The sequence below is a fragment of the Fonsecaea multimorphosa genome (assembly GCF_000836435.1).
Source record: "Fonsecaea multimorphosa CBS 102226 unplaced genomic scaffold supercont1.20, whole genome shotgun sequence".
NCBI lineage: Eukaryota > Fungi > Ascomycota > Eurotiomycetes > Chaetothyriales > Herpotrichiellaceae > Fonsecaea > Fonsecaea multimorphosa.
Genome location: NW_015971654.1, coordinates 340,189 through 360,203, shown reverse-complemented (window position 1 = coordinate 360,203; position 20,015 = coordinate 340,189). Strand labels below are relative to the sequence as shown.

Here is a 20,015-nt window from a genome sequence, read left to right as displayed (position 1 = left end):
GAACAAATATATATTACGATTTCCGGAGTAGTAGGAGTTCTCCTGATCAGAGGCTGCCAACAAACATCGGGCCCAGTCTATTATCTACCACCTTTATAGCTTAGAATTCAGGAAAGAGCACCATCCCAGGCATGTTTCCCCCGGCTCTTCGCTTCTCTTGCAGACTTAGTTGAAGCTGGAAAGAGTCAAAGGACTTGCCGTTCTGATTGACATCAAATCATTGGATAGTTGCAGCTCGACGCCTGCAGAAGCTCGGTCGCGCTGACATGGGTCGAGGAGCTGGGGGCAGATCTGGTACAGAGTAAAGATCTTCTCCACGTTTCCATTTATTTGAGAAGTCAAGCCCAACAAGTCCTCATGCAGCTGGTATCTCAGAATAGATCTGGGTCAAGGGCCGAGGAGGAAATGGCAACTTAAAAGCTGCGGCACACCATCAGGAACACACTACCGTGATGTGCCTACATGGTCGATTCCATGAAGTTTCAAAAGCTGGAAAGGAAGCATATGTTGGGGCAGATATACATCCTGCAGGTTTGGGATTGAAGCAGCGCCCTTGAGAGGGTCGGGAAAGCGAACTTCTTCTGAGCTGCGTACCAGAAAGGAGTAAGTTCAGGCAGTCACAAATCAAGGCCTGACCCTGCGAACCAAGAATCGCCTAAAATTCGGCTTGGGCTGCTGCCAACGGCAGGCAAAATGAGCTGCGTTTGGTTAATTTGGCAGGTTTGGTAGACAATCACGCCAAGGTGATCGTTGGGGTGATAGATGCCCTGATAAGTGAAGGGGGCAGCCACACACACAAAAAAAAAAGATCCCCTGGGCATCGCACAAAAAGGCAAAAACTCAACTTTGGAGAAACTCACCCTTGCGGGTTGGTTTTTTTTTTTTGTTTTGTTGTGTTGTTGTTGTTGTGTGTCGAATCCCACCTGCTCGTCCTCCTTCTCTTTCTTCCTCCTGAGCGCTCAACCCCTATCACCCTCCCCCGCCTCTCGCTTCTGAGCCTTTTTTGTTGGTAACAACGCGGTTGGTAGACATCAGTGTTCCCTGGGAGCGGCCTCCGTAGTGGTTACGCATCACCATCAATGGAACTCTGCTCACCAAGGTGGTTCTTTGAACCCCATGTTTTGGATTTTTGCAGATTGATGAGTGCCAGATCCGACAATTGTTGAGGAATATTTCGTGTTTATGATTAATAAACCCATAAAAACGGGCCTCATCAGGTGACGACCAAAAAGGTGGGTGAAGGTTTGGCAGAAAAAAGAGAAACTCTGGAACTGAGGGTGAAGACTGTGGTTGACCCGGGGCAAGGCTGGATATATACTTCGGTCGAGGCTGCGATCGGCGTGCCAAGCTCCCACTAATTATCCTGTGCTCGCCCCTTATTTTCGTCCTCGTCATCAACAATGCAAACCCTGCCACCAATTATGCAACTCAGCGCGGACATTGTCATCCACCCGTTGCTTCGTCCCTTTACAATTATTATTATCCTTTCTTCCCCTGCTCCGAAGCAGCCACTGCATGTTGCAGTAGCCACACCTCTAAAATGCACTTCCCCGCTCCGGGACGCGACTCAAAAGCGAGACCTACTCCTTCAATTTCATCTCCGATTCATTGACAACCCACACAGGAAAACGTCCTGAGGAGATGAAAGGAAAAGGGCTCAGCCGCGACGTCCTTGGATGGTGGGAAATTTGCAAGCCAACGCGATGCCGCTGAAACAGCACCTAATTTCAATCATGCAACTGTTCATCTCTCGTTCTGGATTACAGTCAGTCTGGGACATTGTGTATCTTCAGTCTCTATTTTTGTGTGCGCGTCGCTTACAATACTGGATCTTCGATATATAGTCATCAAGGTAACATCCCAGTATATCTCATCCTTTCTTGGAAGGGCAATCCCAGCAGCCCGTTATTTTTACATCGCGCCATGAAATACAAGTTTCGTAATATCATGATCCATGACTGGGGATGTTATACCACTGTCGTCTCTTTCCCCGACCCTTCATCGGCCTCTTTCACATCCTCGCCGAATCTGACCACAACAACCCTTGCCTCCCCATGTGTCATTTCGACATCACCGTCACCCTTTTGAGGACCAATGATCCTCCAAATTCTCCTCTGCGCCCGCCAACCCATCACCATCAATACCACATGGGCCACGTACATCATGACGACAACCCAACCCACCACGATTCTTGCAATGCTCACTTCGTGAATGCCATACATAAAATGGCCCCGGACTTGCACGGGACACACGGCCTGGCCGGATATATTTTGGTTGAAGATAGGTAGTTCGCAGTGCATCCAGAAGGAGAGGGATGTGATCCAGCCACAGATGAGAAGGGAGGAAGTGGCAAGCAAGATGATGTAGGCCTTGCGAAGGGAGAGTAACCTAGGGGTGTTGTGGTGCATGGTGAGCTCCAGAACGAGGTGGGTCAGAGAAAGACCTCCGGCGGTAAGAGCATAGAACAAAAGCGCGGTTTCGGGTTGTGTTTCCGCTGCATAGATTGAAGTGTTGCCCGTTGAGGGCGCGGTGCTCGAGGCGTAGGGTGCTGTCTCTCGTTTGCCAAAGATGGAAGAGTTGGCTCCGGCCACGACGTTCGTGTAGGGCTTCGCTACACAATAGGCGTAAATGGCAGCCAGGATCAATGTGCTGAAATCCAAGGCAAGAAGAATCGGCAGCAGGATGGTCCGAAACTTGTATAGTCGGTACAAGGCTGGGTTGCGAGGTCGTGGAGGAAGTACCCGGTCCATCTTTGCTGTCGACTGAGACCGACTACTAGAGATCAGGAAGGCTCCGTTGCCTGTGCTCTTCCGGCGAGGATCTGTTCTCATGATGAGTGGTGATTGCGTTGGTGATTAGAGATTATGGGTGTCTTTTGTAGGGGGAGTTTCCAGCGTCCAGCGCAATGACGAAAGTGTTGTATGTAGTAAGACAGTTGTGCTATTATCCAGCACCGCTGAGGAGGACAGTATTAAAAGGAGGGGGATCAAAGAGATGCAGTGTCAAAGGAAACGATGCAGACGAACACGAGGCAAGAGGCATATCTATGTCCCTCAGGCTCGCCTACCTGGATCGCTTGTTGATTCTCTTGCACCTGTCCTCCACTGAGGTCAGCGGTAGATGCCACAGACATCATGGGCTGAGCAAAGGACTGTGGCCTCGCTGATTGCACAGAATACAGGTTGCCTTGGGAGGCGCAGGGTACAATCTCGACCAGTGCATGGGCATGGCAATACTCAAGTTGAGGGCCGTCCATGAGGTCGGTTCGAGGTTCGCGGGCGAACTATTCTTATCCCACGCGGGTAACAGAGCCTCAGCCTGCGAGGAGCCATGACAGCCAATGGATCTGAAAGCAGTCGTCGAAGGCTCGACGTGGATAGCGTCATAGACCTCTGGATGGGCGCATGGCGTCTAATTGTGGCAGAGATGAAGGGCTGTTTCATGTTGGCGACAAGGACAGAAAAACAAGGAGATGAGGGACGTTTCAGGATCGAGGGTCGAGAGTCGCAGTCAATTGCCGCCCTCGCTCCCCGGCCCCATTGATGGCGTTTCAGATGCCCGCATAGAAGTTATCGAGTATCAGGATATTTGCATGTGGAAGTGCAAGGGACATGTGAAGCAATTCCATGACATCAGGTACCTATGTGCATACGAGATGGTCTTGACGCCAACCCAGTCAGCTCTCTTCCCTATACAACGATCCAGATACAGAGCAATACATTTCCTCCCTGCTCCGTATAAAGGTACCGTCGAGGCATGTCATCTTCAGGCCCACCCCTTCTTCATCTTACCTCTGCGGCGAATCAAAATCTCCCAATCAACCACATCTCACTTGTCTGATATATATATATAATATATAAACATGTGTCTGATGGACCAGATCTTCATCTCCTCAAACAGCTTCACCGACACATTGCCCTCGTTGTCCGGTCACCGGTGCAACGTGTCGGCACAGAACCCGGCAAATGCTTGGAGATGCCCACCGCTTGTACGCAATACGCCTCTACGGTGTACAGTCTGCAGGGTCTTTGGCGGTCCCTCGGGTCCCATTATTTGGTTCTTCTCCTCCGGCCATGGTCCAAATAGCCGGCACATACGCGCACAGTAGCGGACCGCACACAATCATGACGAGAGAGGCACTCTATCTCCGGCCGGCCCACGGATGTTCGGCACCCATTTTGTCGTCTTCATGGAGTCAACTTGCCCCATTTCCAGGCACGACTCAGTGCCTTGCCCAGTGGGTGTTTACCTATGACTCCTCGTCCCATTACTCACGAGGCCAACTCCTGGGCCAGTTGCAAACAACCCATCTTTGCCGTCTGCAGAGGGGCCTCGGTGCAATGGACATACCGCAGACTGCACCCATCCCATCTCCCCGCCCTTTCCCATGATATCGCTTGCCTCGATCCCTATGGAATGGTGGCAGTGGGACAAAGGCCCATGCCCTTGTTCCACTTTTTCCTGTTCATGACGCCCTGCCATTGCAAAAACTAATCGTCTGCTTTGAAATTCTTTGACTGCCCTGCTCTTTTTCCTGCATTGGGAAGTTCTGCCATGCCTCGTAAGTCTCGTCAAGAACCCGTTGTGCGGCTCGATCCGTGAGAGATCTCAAAAACATTCCTCTCGAACAGCTTGCCCGTTACATGGCCCATTTTTCCACCGCTTGCAAGCTCTCTTCCTCCTGGGCTTTCGCCTCCTCCAATCATGAGCTCCTCCACCGTCCTCGAAGATGAACTCGACGAGAAAAATCTGTCGGCCTCGAGGCCAGAGATGATCCGGGTCGAGTCCAACCTGGACAAGGCCATTGACGCAGAGGCAAACATCAACATCACGCCCGCCTCAGATAATGGAGGTCCTCGAGAGCAAGGCCGTGACGACCCGGGCCCTCCTCCAAATGGCGGCTTGGCTGCATGGATGCAAGTTGTCGGTTCCTTCTTCCTCTTCTTCAATTCCTGGTAGGCGCTTTGATCTCCTTAGATCCCAATCCATATGTGGTCTACTCTTCAACTGACAAAGTTCTAGGGGAACTGTCAATGCCTTTGGCGTCTTCCAAACATACTACGAGACCAACCCGCTCTGGCACGCATCACCAAGCGACATCTCGTGGATCGGGTCCATCCAAGCCTTCCTGCTGCTGCTCGTCGGGCTTGTCTCGGGCCCCCTGTATGATTCCGGGTACTTTCGAGAGCTGATCATGATCGGGGCGGTCCTGGTCCCGCTGGGGTTCATGATGACCTCGCTGGCCAAGGAGTATTGGCAGACGATGCTTGCGCAGGCCTTCTGCATCGGGGTCGGCAACGGGTGCGTCTTTGTGCCCTCGGTCGCCATCCTCCCGCAGTACTTCTCCACGCGCAAGGCCCTGGCCAACGGACTGGCCGCGTCCGGCTCGAGCCTGGGCGGTCTGATCTACCCGATCGTGTTCCGGCAGCTGCAGCAGCAGGTGGGGTTCGGGTGGGCGACGCGCACCATGGGCTTCATCTCGTTGGTGACGGTGTGGTTCTCGGTGCTGGTGATGAAGCCGCGCGTGCTGCCCAAGGCGCGACGACCGCTCACGGACCTGGCCGCGTTCAAGGAGCTGCCCTACACCCTCTTCTGCGTCGCCATGTTCTTCGGCTTTGTCGGATTGTACGGGCCCTTGTACTACATCGGCCCGTACGCCATCTCGAAGAACATCACGGGCGAGAACCTGGCCTTTTACCTGCTGCCCATCATCAACGCGGCCAGCATTCCCGGGCGGATCATCCCCAACACCCTCGCCGACCGCATCGGGCCCTTGAACGTGCTGGTCCCCTGCGCCACCATCGCCGCCGTGCTGGCCCTCGTGTGGATCGGCATCAAGTCCCTTGGCGGTTTGCTGGCTTTCGCGTTGGTGTATGGTTTCTTCAGTGGTGGCTTCGTCTCGCTGCCCCCGGTCGCTATCGTCACCTTAACCCGCGACATGTCCAAGATCGGCACCCGTATGGGCCAATGCTTCTTCATCTCCGCCTTTGGTTTATTGGTTGGCACCCCGGTCTCCGGCGCGATCCTCAAGAGCACAGGCCAGTGGTGGGGCGTGCAGCTCTGGAGCGGCGCCGCCATTCTTGTTACTGGCTCCCTGCTGCTCTGGGCTCGCGTGGTCGTTGCCGGCTGGCGCCCTATGAGACGTGCATGAATATGCGCTCTCTCTCTCTCACCTACACACACACTCCCGTACTCAGAGTCAACCACTGAAGAACGATACCAGCACCTTATTGGCTGCGAGGACAAAGCATCTCATTTACAACCAGCTAGCATGTTATCTAGCCAGCCAGGAAGACACACACCCGCCCAGTCACCACTTTGGTGTCAATCTCGTGCCGTGAGAAGTCACTGCGTTAGATCCGACACACTATCTGTCACACGGCGCTGTCGCACGGCATCGCACTCGTACTGCTCGAGGCACACACATCCGATATCCGATGCTCCACCCGGAGTGAATCACCGCTTTGAGTGTCTCCTCCGTCTTCCGAATTACACACTTACTTACTTACATACTTACAACCCACATCCGACGCTGCATTGCATTTGCATTCGCCAACGAGCGGACCGGACACACCCACGACATAAGAACGGTGGTGGAGCATGGGGGGATCTCATATCCCTGCCACAGGGGATGCCATCCCATGTACGACTCGACGACGATGACACGGAACTGAAAGGAAGGGTAACCAAGCGGGAGGAGAGCAGGCTGTGGTGAGTTTGGGGTATATAACGTGGGATGACGCGCGCGAACGCAAAGACTGGAAATCAAGACATATATACAGCTCTGTTCAATTCGGTCCGTGCAAGGTCTTGAATCGGCACATATGTATATGTATATCGGCAGAAAAGGGCAAGAGATGTGGATGAATTGAAATAAATACGAGGGTATATAGGGGGAGAGAAGATGAATATGAAAAAGATGGCCACAGGTCGTCTCTCTGTCCACCAACCGAACGAAACGTCTTTTGTGACCATTTATTTGGACATTGCTAAAGCTCATCCATCCTTCCATTTCCTTTTCACATCTAGTAACATTTACGCAAGTATACCTCTCTGGTTTCATTTCACTTCCAATTCACCACGCGTCCACATCCACCAGATTCAACCAATTGACGACCCCCATAGCCTTGACCAGATTGCCCTTTAGGTCCAGATGGACGCCGTCATATTTGGATGCCTGCACGCTCATGTTCCAGGTGCCCATACTCTCCACGCCTCTTTTGGATGCTTCGACGCGTACGCTCTCCTCAAAGATCATGAGCGCCTTGTCGCCCTGGCTGACGAGCCACTCGTCGGGTTTCCGGACGCCTGCGGCGTTGGGCGTGATGAACAGTCGCGGCCAGATGGAGTGAGCGTGTCTCTTGTTTACTGCGGCTAGGTAAGGGGCTTGCGAGAGCGTGTGTTCCAGGATGCCGTCTAGCCAGTTTAAGGTGGCGCGGAGATCGAGGTCATTCCACAGGCCGTGGCCGAAGATGAAGGCGTAGGGTTTGGCGGGTTTGGTCGGGGAGAGTAGGTCCTTGTAGCGATTGACTTCCTCGTTGTCGAGCGGGAAGCGGAGCATCATCTCTATGACGAGGTCGATGGGGTTTTCGCTCGGACAGGCCAGGCTTGTCGGGTCGTGTTCCAGGACTGACGAGGTCGAGAAGATGCCTTGAACCGAGCAGGATTTGACGTCCATCTGATGGTTGCAGAAGCAGTCGCGCCTGTTTCGAAGATTAGGTTTCTTTCATCGCTTAACTGCAAAGTGAGGTATAGGAAACCTGGACATACAGTTCTTGATCATCAAAATTCCAGTTCGTCACCGCTCCGTATCCGAGATCTTTGCGTAGAAGCACATTCAACGCACCCACAACATGTCTCATCATACTATCCCCCACGACGATGACTTTTTCGAACCGTGAGAAAATCTCGCAGATCTCTTCTGTCGTGAACCAGCGCATGTCGCACCCGAGCGGAATGAAAGGGCGATCAAACCCAATCCGTCCGCCTCCAGAGAAGGCTCGGAGGAAGTCCCCTCGCGAAACACACAAGGGGGAAAAGGCAGAGTGTAAGTCCAGGGAGGAAATTTGGCATTCACTGTGGTTTCGCCAGGCGTAGTTTTGAAAGGTATCGATAGTGTCTGGTGCTCGATAGGTTGAGTTTTCTGGCGGTTCAAAAGCTGGAATGGACGCAGTGGATGGATTGTAGCCAAATTCGACGTTGGCGCAGGCCGAGAGACCAAGGTAGCGGCCGGACTGCAGGACCAGCGTCAGTTGATGCCACCAATCCAGCCCCCTGAAGCCTGAATACCGAGCAGATGGACGTACCAACACACCGTAGTGAGTCAATTTGCACATGAAGAACCACAGCACGAAAAGGAGCAACAGCAGCTGGACAAAGCGGCGTTTGAGCATCACGCGCAGAGGGACCGGACGAAACTCCATCCTGACCTCGCCGGCTTCGAGGTCTTCGACGTTGGGAGAAGGCGGAGGAGAGGTGCCGGTGATGGAGTCAGGGCGGCAACGACGCCGCAAGGCTGTTGTGGCGGAAGAACTATGCGCCGATCAGTATCAGGCTGTGCCAGGCGGTCGACAACGACAGATCAACTTGGTTTGGATTCGCTCACCTCATCTTGTTGTGACGGTGGTTCGGATCGGAAAATTAAAATGCCGGACACATTTGGTATAAATGCTTTCGGACTGTCGACTTGAGGTGAGGCAGACGCTGTGTCCTGCCATGATCTTCACTGTTGTTGCCAGAGCGCGGCCACAACGGACGTCTCATTCAATGTCGGCTTTGGACAAGGCAGCCTGCCCAGTCACAAATCCACCATCAGTCCAAGCCAATCCTCATGGTACCACCCTCTCACTTCGCACTCACTTTTCGGCGACTCTTCACACAGTTTGCCGCCCTAGCCTAACACAGTATGAATATCACACCAACTCTTAGATGCGCATGTTCAACAACTGCTAGTGGGATATACCTATGCGTTTGGAATGCCCCTGGTCGTCAACGGAAGGGATGAGGTCTCTTTGTGCACAAAACGCTTCATTCATTCATTGTCACCACTCAACAAGCTCGCTCACACGCGAGTTGACAACCAGCTCCCAGAAAGAGGCTGCAGTGGCTCTTGCAGGAGTGGGAGAGTCTTCTGCCTCCGCAGTTCAACTTGAATATTTTCTTCATCCCATCTCCTTCTCTCAGTTCGAGCCTTTTCAATCTGTTGTGTTCTGCCCAAACCGAGCCCGAAAAGCCCCTTGCTATTCTCGGTCTCTTGCTCCCTTTTCGCCGCAAGTCGCGCCATCTGCTGAGACATAGCTTTCCAGTTTTGAAGACCGGTTTCCAGACATTCGCGGCATCGATCCCTTCCATCTTGCTCCTTTTGTTCGTCCATTACCCACATAATAGCTTCGGCAGCTTCAACGCTGTCTCTGGTCCAGCTGAGGCCTTTTGCCCGTTCGCTATCACTTGTGGCGAAAAGGATCTCGCCAATGTATGTCATGAGTCCTACTTCTTCGCAAGCCTCTTTCAATGTGTGATATGGTCTTTCGTTGCCGGTAGGCGGAGGTGGAGGATACGGCCGCTCGACCAACAGGTCTTGTAAAGCATATACATAAGACAGCCAGCTGTCATCCTTTTCCACTTTGACTTTTGATGGTCCAATGGCCGGGCCAAGGGGAGACGCAGGCAGAGTCTTCCTGGCTCGCAGAACGCTTAGAAACACTGGGAGGGCTTTCCTGACGTTGCCGTCTCTGACATGGTGAACTCCAAAGGCAGTGCAGACTCGCAGGATGTTGTCGCTTACGGCGTCTTCTCGCCCTTTGAGGATGACACCAGACTGCACGTCAATCACATCTGCGCTCCCCGCCGGCAGACCGGATTGAGCAATCTCTGCGGCTTTGACGTACAGCCCCACAGCTGCACTATTGTTTCCCTTGAAATCACACCAATCGGCATAGGCGAGAGCTGCGTCGAGTCGTTGCCGCGTGTCAAAGCCAACAGTGCCCAATATCTTGTCGTAAAAAAAAGCCGGAGGCGGAAAAGCGTCTTCGACTTCCTCCAGAGTGGGTGGACTGATATGACCGTATTTTCTATCGTAGGGCAGTGGTTTCGGTCGTGGGTTTTGTGGTGAAGGGATACTCTCCCAGGGATACACGCGGCCTCCTCCGGTGTCTCCTTTCAGCTTGCACATACCCTCCAGATGCTCAGCCACACGAGCCGCACCCATGAGAGCTTCATGATACCCTCGACGCCATTGCTCACTCTTCGCATTCACGTCGAAAACTTCAGTCGTATTATCCGCAGGTGACGCCTCCTCCTTCTCCGCGTGCTGCTTGATGAGAAACTGGCCATCCACCTTTTCGCTCTCCAGCCTTTCGAGAACGCTCAGGTATAATCGACCAGCTTTTGCCCAATCCGTCAGAATCTGATTCACCTTGGCGCCGTCGTCAAGCTCCGTAAATTTTGCTTCGCGCATCCACCACCGACTCCAGAATGACCAATCCCCGGGTGTGGGATAATCTCGTTCCAGCTTGGTGTGAATCATGCCCATCGAAAGGATGGTGAGTAGGAGAGCCGCGGGCCAAAGGTAGGCATTAATCCGGACGTAGCGCCAGAACTGTTCCTTCCAGCGTTGTTTGCGTTCGGTCGAGATGAACCGTCCGACGTGTGTTTGGAGCGTGTTGCCACGGGAGAAGGGATACAAGAAGGGCAGCTGTGGGCGTAGAATCGGTCGGGCCACCACTAGCAACGAGGGTTTGTGTGTAAAAAACCTCGGCCGCGGAGGTCTGGAGGAGAAGAAATCGTGGGTGGTTCGAATGCTATGTCGACAGTTTCTCAAGCTCCGGCCGGGAGATGGCGCGGCAAGCTTCGAGAAGGCCATAGTGGCCGGTGGTGCTTAATCGGCGCCAGGCCCGTCGAGAGCGAAATGAGCAATGCCTCTATTAAGACGATTGTATTGTCGACGCAAGCTGCGAGGGTGATCTTCGTCCCCTCTCCGCATGAACTGGGGAGTTGTCGATTTTGGCGGACCATTAGCCTTTAAGCGCAGATTATACGGCGGTCCAGAGTCACCGCGATGCCCAAGGCTGCCCCTATCCGTCCTCGCCGTTGAACCCATCTTGCCGGTAGGTCTTTCTGCTCACCCTGATCTGTGAAGCACTTATTAGACGCAATTCGCAATAGAGACCCTGACACGGCTTGAAGGCCGCTCCACAGTGAAATGAGCAGTCCACGACCTGCTGCAGGAGCTTTCGAGCTTTCGCAACCGATACTGGCTGCTCCCATCGACCAAGCCTGCTCGCTCCAAGCTCGTCAGAAACGTCTCTCGGATTGTCATGCCCAGTCTGCTATATCATCAAGGAATGGCCCTTCTGCCATAAATCTCGGTCTATATTCACCCTCAAACCATCCAGGATTGATGCCATGTGCATTATTGCATGGTGCGTGAGAGAAGTTTACACCAGAGACGAAACGGCGACAGGTTCTCCACCGGCACTCCCAGATCCAGGCCCACCGCTCTCCTTGGGCGCCGAGCTGCGAGCAGTTCACGCGCGGGACGTAATAATCCTGGGCTTCGATTGCTATGCCTGGGCAGTGGGCAGGCTTATCTGTACGCTATCAAAGATTCCGAATCGTCAGCACTAGCGATGCCTGCTTGAACTGGTTTGACCACTTTCTTACCAACCTCCATATTCGGATCTCACCCCAGAACATGACTACGAATGCAGGAGAAAGTCTTTGCTCTGAATTTTTGGCCTTTCTGCAGAGTCAAAGCAAACCACAGGGTTTGCATGGTTCTGGCACAGAAATCCAATGTAAATTTCTGGATTTGTTTTCTGCTCAGGGAGCAGTAAGGTCTATAGACACTATGATTTGTTCTCTGTGTGTGGGATGTTTTGGTGCGTGAAGCGTCCAAAGCTAAGTCAGGCCCGCCTCCTGAACCGATGCAGATTGTACCAAGGAATTCCTCCTCGTAAATACACGACAGCCCCTCCTCCGCAGAATCTCATTACGCCCAAGGGTTCTGACCATCCTAAGTGTGTTAAGTCTCTTCAACAACCCGAAGTAGAGAAGTTTTAGCGAGTGACCATCATCCTGTCGGCTCCTCCTCGCGGGGGCGAGCCTCTCTGAAATTTACCGAGCACCCTCCCCTGGCCACCAGCGCGAGCAGGATGTCGTGTGGGCGTCTCGCCAATGCCCAGAGGAGGCGGCGCTGGTGTTTTTGTGCTCAGCATCAAGGCTTCAATGATTTGATGAGCAATGGAATCGACGTTTCAAGGACGTTTGAAACTTTGCAGACCATGGTTTCGTCCGTCTTTGGAGCTCGAAGACAGGAGGGTGAAACTGTGTATAGTCTTCCCTCCTTCCTCTTAGACGATGAGACTTTAGACCAATGCGAGGATGCTCAGGGCTAAGGCCAATGCCATCATAGACCTTGGTAAGCCCACCATCCCTGCCCCGTTGGTGCCCACCTGCTGCGTCAAATTCGAGTCCTGGACCACCTTCACGCACGTCAGATGAGCTTCAGGCAAGGTCTTATCCTGAGCGTTTGAAGAAGCAGCCGCCGGGCTGTAGAAGACGGTCAGCACTGGCGTTATGCTGTAGAAGAATGGCGCGAGATCACTTGAGACATCTTCCGAAGTGACGGTCTGGGTCTCGATGAGGGCGATATTGTACTTTGTGCCACTCGAAACGTTGGACGATGGGTGGCAGGTTGTTTGGGCGATTGGAGCGTCAACCGGGGATTGAGGACCGGTGATTTCTGGAGACGGTCGGGTGTCAGCAGGGCATGTCCATTTTGGGTTCTAGATCTTTTCACAATGTTTGAATAGCTTACCTTTGGGGACGATAGTTCCCCATGTGACTGTCGCTATTGTTTGACACGATTGCGGAGGGTTGGCCTCCATGGTGGTCTGTAAAGCAGTGCATACAGCGCTATTGTCGAGATTGTTTGTCGACCCAAGTGTCTGCACCTGCTTCTGGGCTTGAGACAGAAGATCATTGACACAAGCATCCTGCAGTGTCTGGCCGCATGTGACCGGTCCATATTCCGTGACACCATTGAGTGGCAGACTCCTTGCGATCCCTTCGAAGAACAATGCACAGCCTGCAAATCCGGTCGGGTTTGCGAGGTTCATCGACGGAGGAGAGCCAAGGTAGAAGCGCTTCGTGAATGTGACATCGCCCGAGGTCGACGACGAGGCCCCGACTGTCCAGGTGAGCGGGGCATTGTTCGGTGACAGACTGGTGTTGAAAGAGGCGGTGCCGATGAATGAACTTGTCGTGTTGCCGAGCGTACATTCATTGTTGGCCCCGCCATCGCAGTCGAGGACGTCGCAGCCAACCAGCTGCTGGGAGTAGGTTTGCTGAATGAGGAGCGACGACAAACACATCGCAAGGGCCCATATATTGCAGTAGTGGGCCACAGGTCCGTTTCGGCCATGGATAGAGGACATCTTTCACGAGCAACGACAGCGAACCAAGGAAAGAGATGAGGTCGAACAGAAGGCCATAACCTCATACAAAACAGCAGTCAAGCAAGAGAGCGGTTCGACCGCATATTATGAACCCTCGTACTTTGGGCCTTATTTTCCCCCAGCGCAAACTTACCTTTACAATGAGTTTCCACTTGTATGCATGTCATATGCACGCCGCCAACATGAAACACCCCCTCATGCGAGCGGTTCGGCAATCATACAGAATCTAGACGCCAGCAGTCCCGAAGAAAATCCATATTTAGCAATGCAGATTGTTCTGTGGGCCGGGTCAGCGCTTGCCTTTTGTCAGTTATTTTATGACACTCGAAGATAGCGGTATCTAATTGGTGGACAATATTATCCAGTGGATCTCTAGCCGCTCAACCTGATAGGCCGACCAGCATACCCTGAGCGCTTAACGTTGCTATATTCGTCGATCTCGGTCGTGACTGGACGCTCGAGCTTTTGCTCCACAAGGCTTGTCCCTTTGGGGCTCTTCCACACGGGCCTGGCCTCGAGGATTAGCCCGTCTTCTAGAGCGTTGTGGGTGGGAGCGAGATGCCAATGGGAAATACTGTACTGCTTCCAGCAATTTTTGCCTTCTTCGATTGAGTTCGCCATCCTAAAAGTACAGCTTTATTCACGAAAGCGCCTAGCCAGAGGTGGCTGGCCGCAAAATTGATCACGTACTCTTGTTTGCCGCTCTTCTTATATTGCAGTCCCTGCAACGCTCAGCGAAGGAAGAACGTCGTCGTCTATGGCCCAGGAACATTCGTTGGGGAAACAATGAGGCGCACAAGAAGGGCCGTGCTGACATAATCCTGTGCGTCGTTCTCGAGCAAGGCTGAATATCCCTGAAAGCGAAGTCTGATCTTTAGATGCAAATCCGTTAAGTATCGAGCGCTCACGTTGTTGGCGATTGGATCCAGTGTGTTCGCCACTAGGTGCGTACCTAGGTATGTTGACGCAGTGGTTGACGGCATCGTCGTGCTAGATTCAGGCGCTCAGAAGACAATCCAAGGAGAGACAGAATCTCCCAAAGCCTAGACATTTAGATGGCTAATCTGCGATGATGCAAATAGCATAATGCAACATCTCTTGTCTCTCGTGGAAGAATCAATTTGACTCGGCAGTGCGCTGCATGCATGAATTGAACAGAGTTACAATGCTATGCTAAAAGTAGACAGATGATATGTTGTCACAGCTTCGCGCTTTCGCAGCCCCATATAACAATTCCGCGCTCACACTCGAGGTAATCATGCAATGCCTTCTTGTGTATGTCTGAAAACCGGCTCGGGTCAAAAAAACCCTAGGATGCCTCAGCTGTCTTGACTTGCTAAGAAAAACATGTACTTCTGAAGCCGGAACACCCTGCTTGCTCGCTTGAAACAAATTTTCTCCATCGCCAGATCAAGGCGTGATGTTGTATCGTAAAAGTCTAGAATAGGGTGCCATGGGCATCAAAGCATGATGCCCGACCAGCCGCCCTCTGTTCAAAACTCATCTTCATTGAGGCGTCATTTCGATGCGTTCCGCATGTACTCAATAAACGTGTGCTCCACATGTTTCCGAAAATGTATTCTGTCCTTATTGTGTCATCGTAACATCTTGGTCTGGATCAACATTAGGTTCGGTGTCCTCCACTTCAAAACGAATGTCTGGTGTTGGTTCTGTACGTGTGAGAGGCGTCCTAGTGACACGTTCTATCAAATCGGGTGGTAACAACGGTAGTTCGATTTGCCGATCGGAGTCAATTCGAGGCAGATCTGGTCTCAGTTGATCGGCAGAGTCAGCTTCTGCAAGTGCCCGCAGCAATGCTTCCCGTTGGGCCTCTTCCCGCATAAGCGATCTTTCTCGGCTTCGCCGCTCCCGACTGGTGCGCCTGGAGCCTTCTCCTTGATCAGGTGGGGTTGACGAGTAGCTCTGTGGAGGCGCCAGAAGATTACTCAGTCTCGACCGACTGTTCACCCTCGATATGTGAGGGCTATTAGATCGTGATGGATGTCGACTACCAGGCCGACTACCTGGAATGGTGGACATGATTGCTTCGTGGTTCGCATCAAAGGCGCTGAAATCGGGCTCAGGTCGCAAAAAAGACTGCCGCACATCGGCAGGGTTTCTGAATGATGCTCCTGGAATGTGCCTTCGAAGGGGTTCTGATGCGAACAAATGTTGGTTCGACCAGCCGGGAAATCTCCTGGGATCGTCCAGCCCAAAGTATCCAGCTCTAGGGTCCTGTGCATAGTGACCCAGTTCGAGAGGCCGAGATCCACCTTCTCCAACACCGTGGACTGCAGCAGGAGCAGGAGGAGGGGCGTAGAGACCCGAAGTCGACTCCAACGTATGTCTCCGTGATGGTGTGCGAGATGTGCTCCTTGCACGCTCACCATATTCCGCAGCTACATCAAATGCGTTTGGATAGCCAGGGCTCCGCGACCGGCGCTCAAATGGCTCCGGCTGGTAGAGGTTATTAGGGTTCATGACATTTAGGTGTGGCGAAGCCTGGGATGTGCGGGACTCAGGTGGAAGGCGTGCACCGGGGGTCCACGGACCCATATGTTGCACCTGATCGAATGGCAGTAGTGGCATCTCAACATGAAAGCTGGAATAGTCATGTAAACTTCGAGTTCTGGGTCGTGATTGATGTGTATTGACCAAGGACAAGTGATGGTGCGAGTTCAGCAAGGTATGATCCATCAAGTGCTCGTTCCCGTCAATTGTGCCATCATCAGACATGGTGTCGGCGCCTGGGCTGTCCGCTTCGTCAAGCAGACTCTCATCAATCGCATCACGACCTTCTCGCTGCGCCTCATCCATAGCAAGACGGAGGAGGTGGTCACGAAGCCGCTGAACGCCATCTCCTGAAAAGACGCAAAAAACATCTCGTTGGGGATGCGTAAATTCGGCGGGAGCATCGCGGCAGAAGCAGGTCAAATCGTCGCGGAGAAACGCTTGCACGCCGGTCAATGATAGATGGGTCAGCCGAGGGCAATGGTGAAGAAGTGCCGTGATTCCCTAGTCATTGGTTAAACAAAGTCACAGTCTGGCTGGGTTTTCCGTACCTTGAGCGTCAAATTCACGCAGTAGCTGAGATGTACTCTTTCAAGCGATACGAGCTGTGAAGGCACCCCGATCTTCCCCCCTGCACCGAACATGAGTGGTCCTCTAGCCAGCGCGATAATACTTTGATCCGTTAGGTTCTGACATTTGACCAGACCAATTCTGCGAAGCTTCGGGAGTTGTGCCAAATGGCGGACGCTAGCATCCGTCAACCGGGAGCAACATGCCAGGTCAATATATCGGATGCGATTGCAAGCCTTCACCAGCTGGATGACGGCATTGTCCGTCAGGTTGATGCAGTGCCCGAGATGGATGTAGTGGAGATTTTTGGTCAGTTTGCAAATGGAGGCAACTGCGCGATCTGTAATGTGTCTGCACTTGGCCAAGACCAAATTCCTCAGACGGGGCGCGGCCGGAATGATCCTCGCAATGGCATCGTCACGGACTTGTTCACAAGCTGTTAGATCCAAAATCCGCAGGGCGTCAAAAGAGAGCCTGGGAGGGAGATTCGTGAAGGCCGAGTCATTGATGTCGATGCAATGAGCCAAGCGCAGCTCTCTGAGATTCGACAGATTGGAGAGTAGTGCAGTGACAGATTCTGAGGTGATGGAGTGGCAGCCAGCAAGGTCAATTTCTAGGATTGATCGGCAATTTCTCGCAACTGCCGTGATAGACAGATCTGTTGCTCGCACCACGCCATTGAGTTTTAGTCTTTTGAGTTGCCTGCAATTCTCAGCGATCTCCACCAAAGACTCGTCGGTGATGTTGGAGCAGTTGGTGATGTTGAGGCCCTGCAATTTTGCGCAGTTCTTGGCCACAACGTGTAGGGTGTGGTCTGTCAAGGATACCAAATCCGTAACATCGAGCGCTTGGAGCTTCCTGCAGCCATCCACCAGGGCTGCAACACCAAAATCGGTCAGTTTCACGCAGTTGGTCAGCGTCAGGCGCTCGACACCCTTGCAGTTCGTGAATAGCTGGACTGTGCCGTCGCTGATCTTATCTGCAAGTGCCGATAGGTTCAGTCTCTTGATCATCTCATGATATGGAAAATAGCTCTTGTTGCCCTTCTCCAAAGCTTCCACGACGTTCAGCAGGTTTGACCACTTGTTGCACAAGGGGCGATGCCACAGAATGCCCGCAGTGTACAGAGCCCAGTGATAAGACACCAACATACAGTTTCGTAGGTCAGATGTTGTGGTCAATTTGGCCAAGATGGCAATCAGAATTTCGGGAGGCAATTTGGATATGGGGGAGAGGCGATGGACTTGTTCAATGTCGACATCGTTGTCGCAGTCACGAATCGCCGTGATGGCGCCGATAGAGGACTGTGAATCGTTGGCATGTGCCATAAAGTAATCGGTGTCTTCATCATCGCCTGGACAGGGAGAACTATCTGAGCTGTCGGATTCAACGGTGACAGTACTCAGATTTCGTGTATGAATGGGAGCAAGGCGAGATCGCGGTTCGTCCGCCATGTTTGCGAGATCAGGCTGCGGGAGTTGAGATGAGAGGGAGCCGTGTTGGTAGCAGAGTGTACGGAGTATATCAAGGTCCAACGGATCTGTGCGTCGGTAACAGCATAGACCGGCTCCTCAAAAGAGCCTTCAGAGGTGACTTCGTACGGCAAGAGTCATCGCTCGGTGGTGACGCCGTGGGCTTTGTTGTTTTCGAGGGGGAGGCGGGTTCGGCGCATCCGGTTGCGGCGGTGAAAGGTCACGATGTAAACAGAGTAGGCATATACATTACACCTCGAGCAAAACGTAACAAAATAATATGCAGTGTTCGCCGAGCGTTGTAAAGGGATGAAGAGGTATGGCAGGGTGAAGGAGGTGGTTCGGGAATGGGCCTGTGTTGGGCGCAGAGAGTTGTTGAAGAACGGTAGTCGAAGAGTGCAGGGCCGGATGAGCGATGGAGTCAGGGAGTTGAGAGAAAGGAGGCGTTCGGCGGTCACGGTGGCAGAGAGTGGCTAGTGCCGCCGGGTACCCAGAGTGAAGGGTTGGATAGTGGCCGACACCCCTCGACCCCTAACGAGTCCGGCTACAGTTCACGCGCCCGGGGGCACCTCGCTCTTCGCCCCCTCGTAACGTCACCCGGGCCACTGACAAATCAACTTGATTCCCAAGAAGTACCCGAAGAGACACCTATTATTTAGCTCCTGAATTCCTAGGTACCTGTATGTAAGTACCTGGTACTCCATACCAGACTCACTCCTGCCTTTCAACCGCTGTCTACTATTATTCTGTACCCGGTTCCTACCTGCAGTCTGTGGGTTGTGTACGGAGTACTGCGTGATAATACTAGGTAGTAAGGCTCAGCTGCCAAGGTTGGCTGATGATGCTGGCTCGCTGCTTCCTTCTGCCAGGGTAGAACCCTTCCCGCATACCAGTGGTTGATGTTGACTTGGTAGGACCTGTGACTTCCACCCACCCAGACCTCCAGTTGCGTCAAGAGTTGTGGCTAAGGAGGCTCAACCAGCAAAGGGAAGGCTAGCTGGCCACTGGTATTTGACTATTACTAAGATACCTAGTACCTAGGTACCAGGTCCAACCACAACTTCATGCCTCCGAAGCGTAAAGCATCACATTGCTACTGGCAGACTCCTTAGCCACTTGCCGTCAAATACATTGCCCGAGTTCCACATGGCTACTTCCTTTGCTGCAGCTCACAAAGCTTTTTACATCATACTTGTACCCGATAGGTATCAATATGCTGTAGACTATTGCTGCAATGACTGACCATGAGCGGGCGCAGCAGATCTTAATACTCGAACTAACAACGCCTGAAGGAGACCCAGTTCAACTCTCGGACTTCACAAACCCAGCTGGAGAGACTCGACGGATCCTTACTCTCGAAAACAGCATGATTGGCAGTATGAGGACGCTGTATGCCACCTGCACACTGTGACCAGTTTGCGCCCCCTGATCATCTTACAGTCTTCTCTCAGGACTCGTGATCGGCTTCAAATTGCTAAGGCTTCCTCGCCGTACAGACACATTTTGTGCAAACCGATCATTCCGTCCTCCAACTTAGCAAACACCAGTCTAGACCATTATTCACATCAAACTGCATCCACCCTGCTCCCACTGCTCTCTCGCATGACGTGTTCTGCATACGATGGACAAGCTACGAGCATGGGGGCGGCGACTCGAAGCTCCGTGACACCGACGAACATGCATGCCTAGAGCTGCCGGCTGCAGCTATTGTCTACTACCAAACCGGCCAACTCCCCCCAATCCTTCAAGGCAGAGGCTAATTCCGTGTCCCAAGAGGGTGCACACTTTATACTCCGTAAAGAAACCTCTAGTAAAGAAACCTCTAGCAGGAAAAGGATGGCGGCGTCGATTGCATATCAAACTGGTTGTTCGGGCAGAGGAAGAGTGAGCTCGACGAGTATTACATCCGTGGGTTGGATTGTTTTCTAGAGGGTCGGCTGTGCTGCCCCTCCAAAAGACTGGAACGCTGCCAACTATTACTTCTAGCAGGCTCCACACTGTGCAG

General features: G+C 52.8%; 6 protein-coding genes across 6 annotated transcripts; 1 reads left to right on the top strand and 5 right to left on the bottom strand.

The window, feature by feature from the left end:
* Positions 1–1,967: 1,967 nt before the first annotated feature.
* Positions 1,968–2,831, bottom strand: Z520_08732 (uncharacterized protein; the record flags this gene model as incomplete). Its single annotated transcript, XM_016779228.1, has 1 exon — positions 1,968–2,831. The coding sequence occupies one exon, from the start codon at positions 2,829–2,831 to the stop codon at positions 1,968–1,970; it is 864 nt and encodes a 287-aa protein (XP_016629735.1).
* Positions 2,832–4,704: 1,873 nt separating this feature from the next.
* Positions 4,705–6,151, top strand: Z520_08731 (uncharacterized protein; the record flags this gene model as incomplete). Its single annotated transcript, XM_016779227.1, has 2 exons — positions 4,705–4,955; positions 5,023–6,151. 2 exons carry the CDS (start codon positions 4,705–4,707, stop codon positions 6,149–6,151), a joined length of 1,380 nt encoding a protein of 459 aa, XP_016629734.1.
* Positions 6,152–7,075: 924 nt separating this feature from the next.
* On the bottom strand, positions 7,076–8,423 carry Z520_08730 (uncharacterized protein; the record flags this gene model as incomplete). The annotated part of the gene is made up of 2 exons (XM_016779226.1): positions 7,076–7,703; positions 7,771–8,423. The coding sequence occupies 2 exons, from the start codon at positions 8,421–8,423 to the stop codon at positions 7,076–7,078; spliced, it is 1,281 nt and encodes a 426-aa protein (XP_016629733.1).
* A 638-nt stretch (positions 8,424–9,061) lies between these two features.
* Z520_08729 (uncharacterized protein) lies at positions 9,062–10,861 on the bottom strand (the record flags this gene model as incomplete). The annotated part of the gene is made up of 1 exon (XM_016779225.1): positions 9,062–10,861. The coding sequence occupies one exon, from the start codon at positions 10,859–10,861 to the stop codon at positions 9,062–9,064; it is 1,800 nt and encodes a 599-aa protein (XP_016629732.1).
* Positions 10,862–12,365: 1,504 nt separating this feature from the next.
* Positions 12,366–13,436, bottom strand: Z520_08728 (uncharacterized protein; the record flags this gene model as incomplete). The annotated part of the gene is made up of 2 exons (XM_016779224.1): positions 12,366–12,742; positions 12,818–13,436. The coding sequence occupies 2 exons, from the start codon at positions 13,434–13,436 to the stop codon at positions 12,366–12,368; spliced, it is 996 nt and encodes a 331-aa protein (XP_016629731.1).
* A 1,608-nt stretch (positions 13,437–15,044) lies between these two features.
* On the bottom strand, positions 15,045–17,992 carry Z520_08727 (uncharacterized protein; the record flags this gene model as incomplete). Its single annotated transcript, XM_016779223.1, has 2 exons — positions 15,045–16,472; positions 16,520–17,992. The coding sequence occupies 2 exons, from the start codon at positions 17,990–17,992 to the stop codon at positions 15,045–15,047; spliced, it is 2,901 nt and encodes a 966-aa protein (XP_016629730.1).
* Between the last annotated feature and the right edge of the window lie 2,023 nt (positions 17,993–20,015).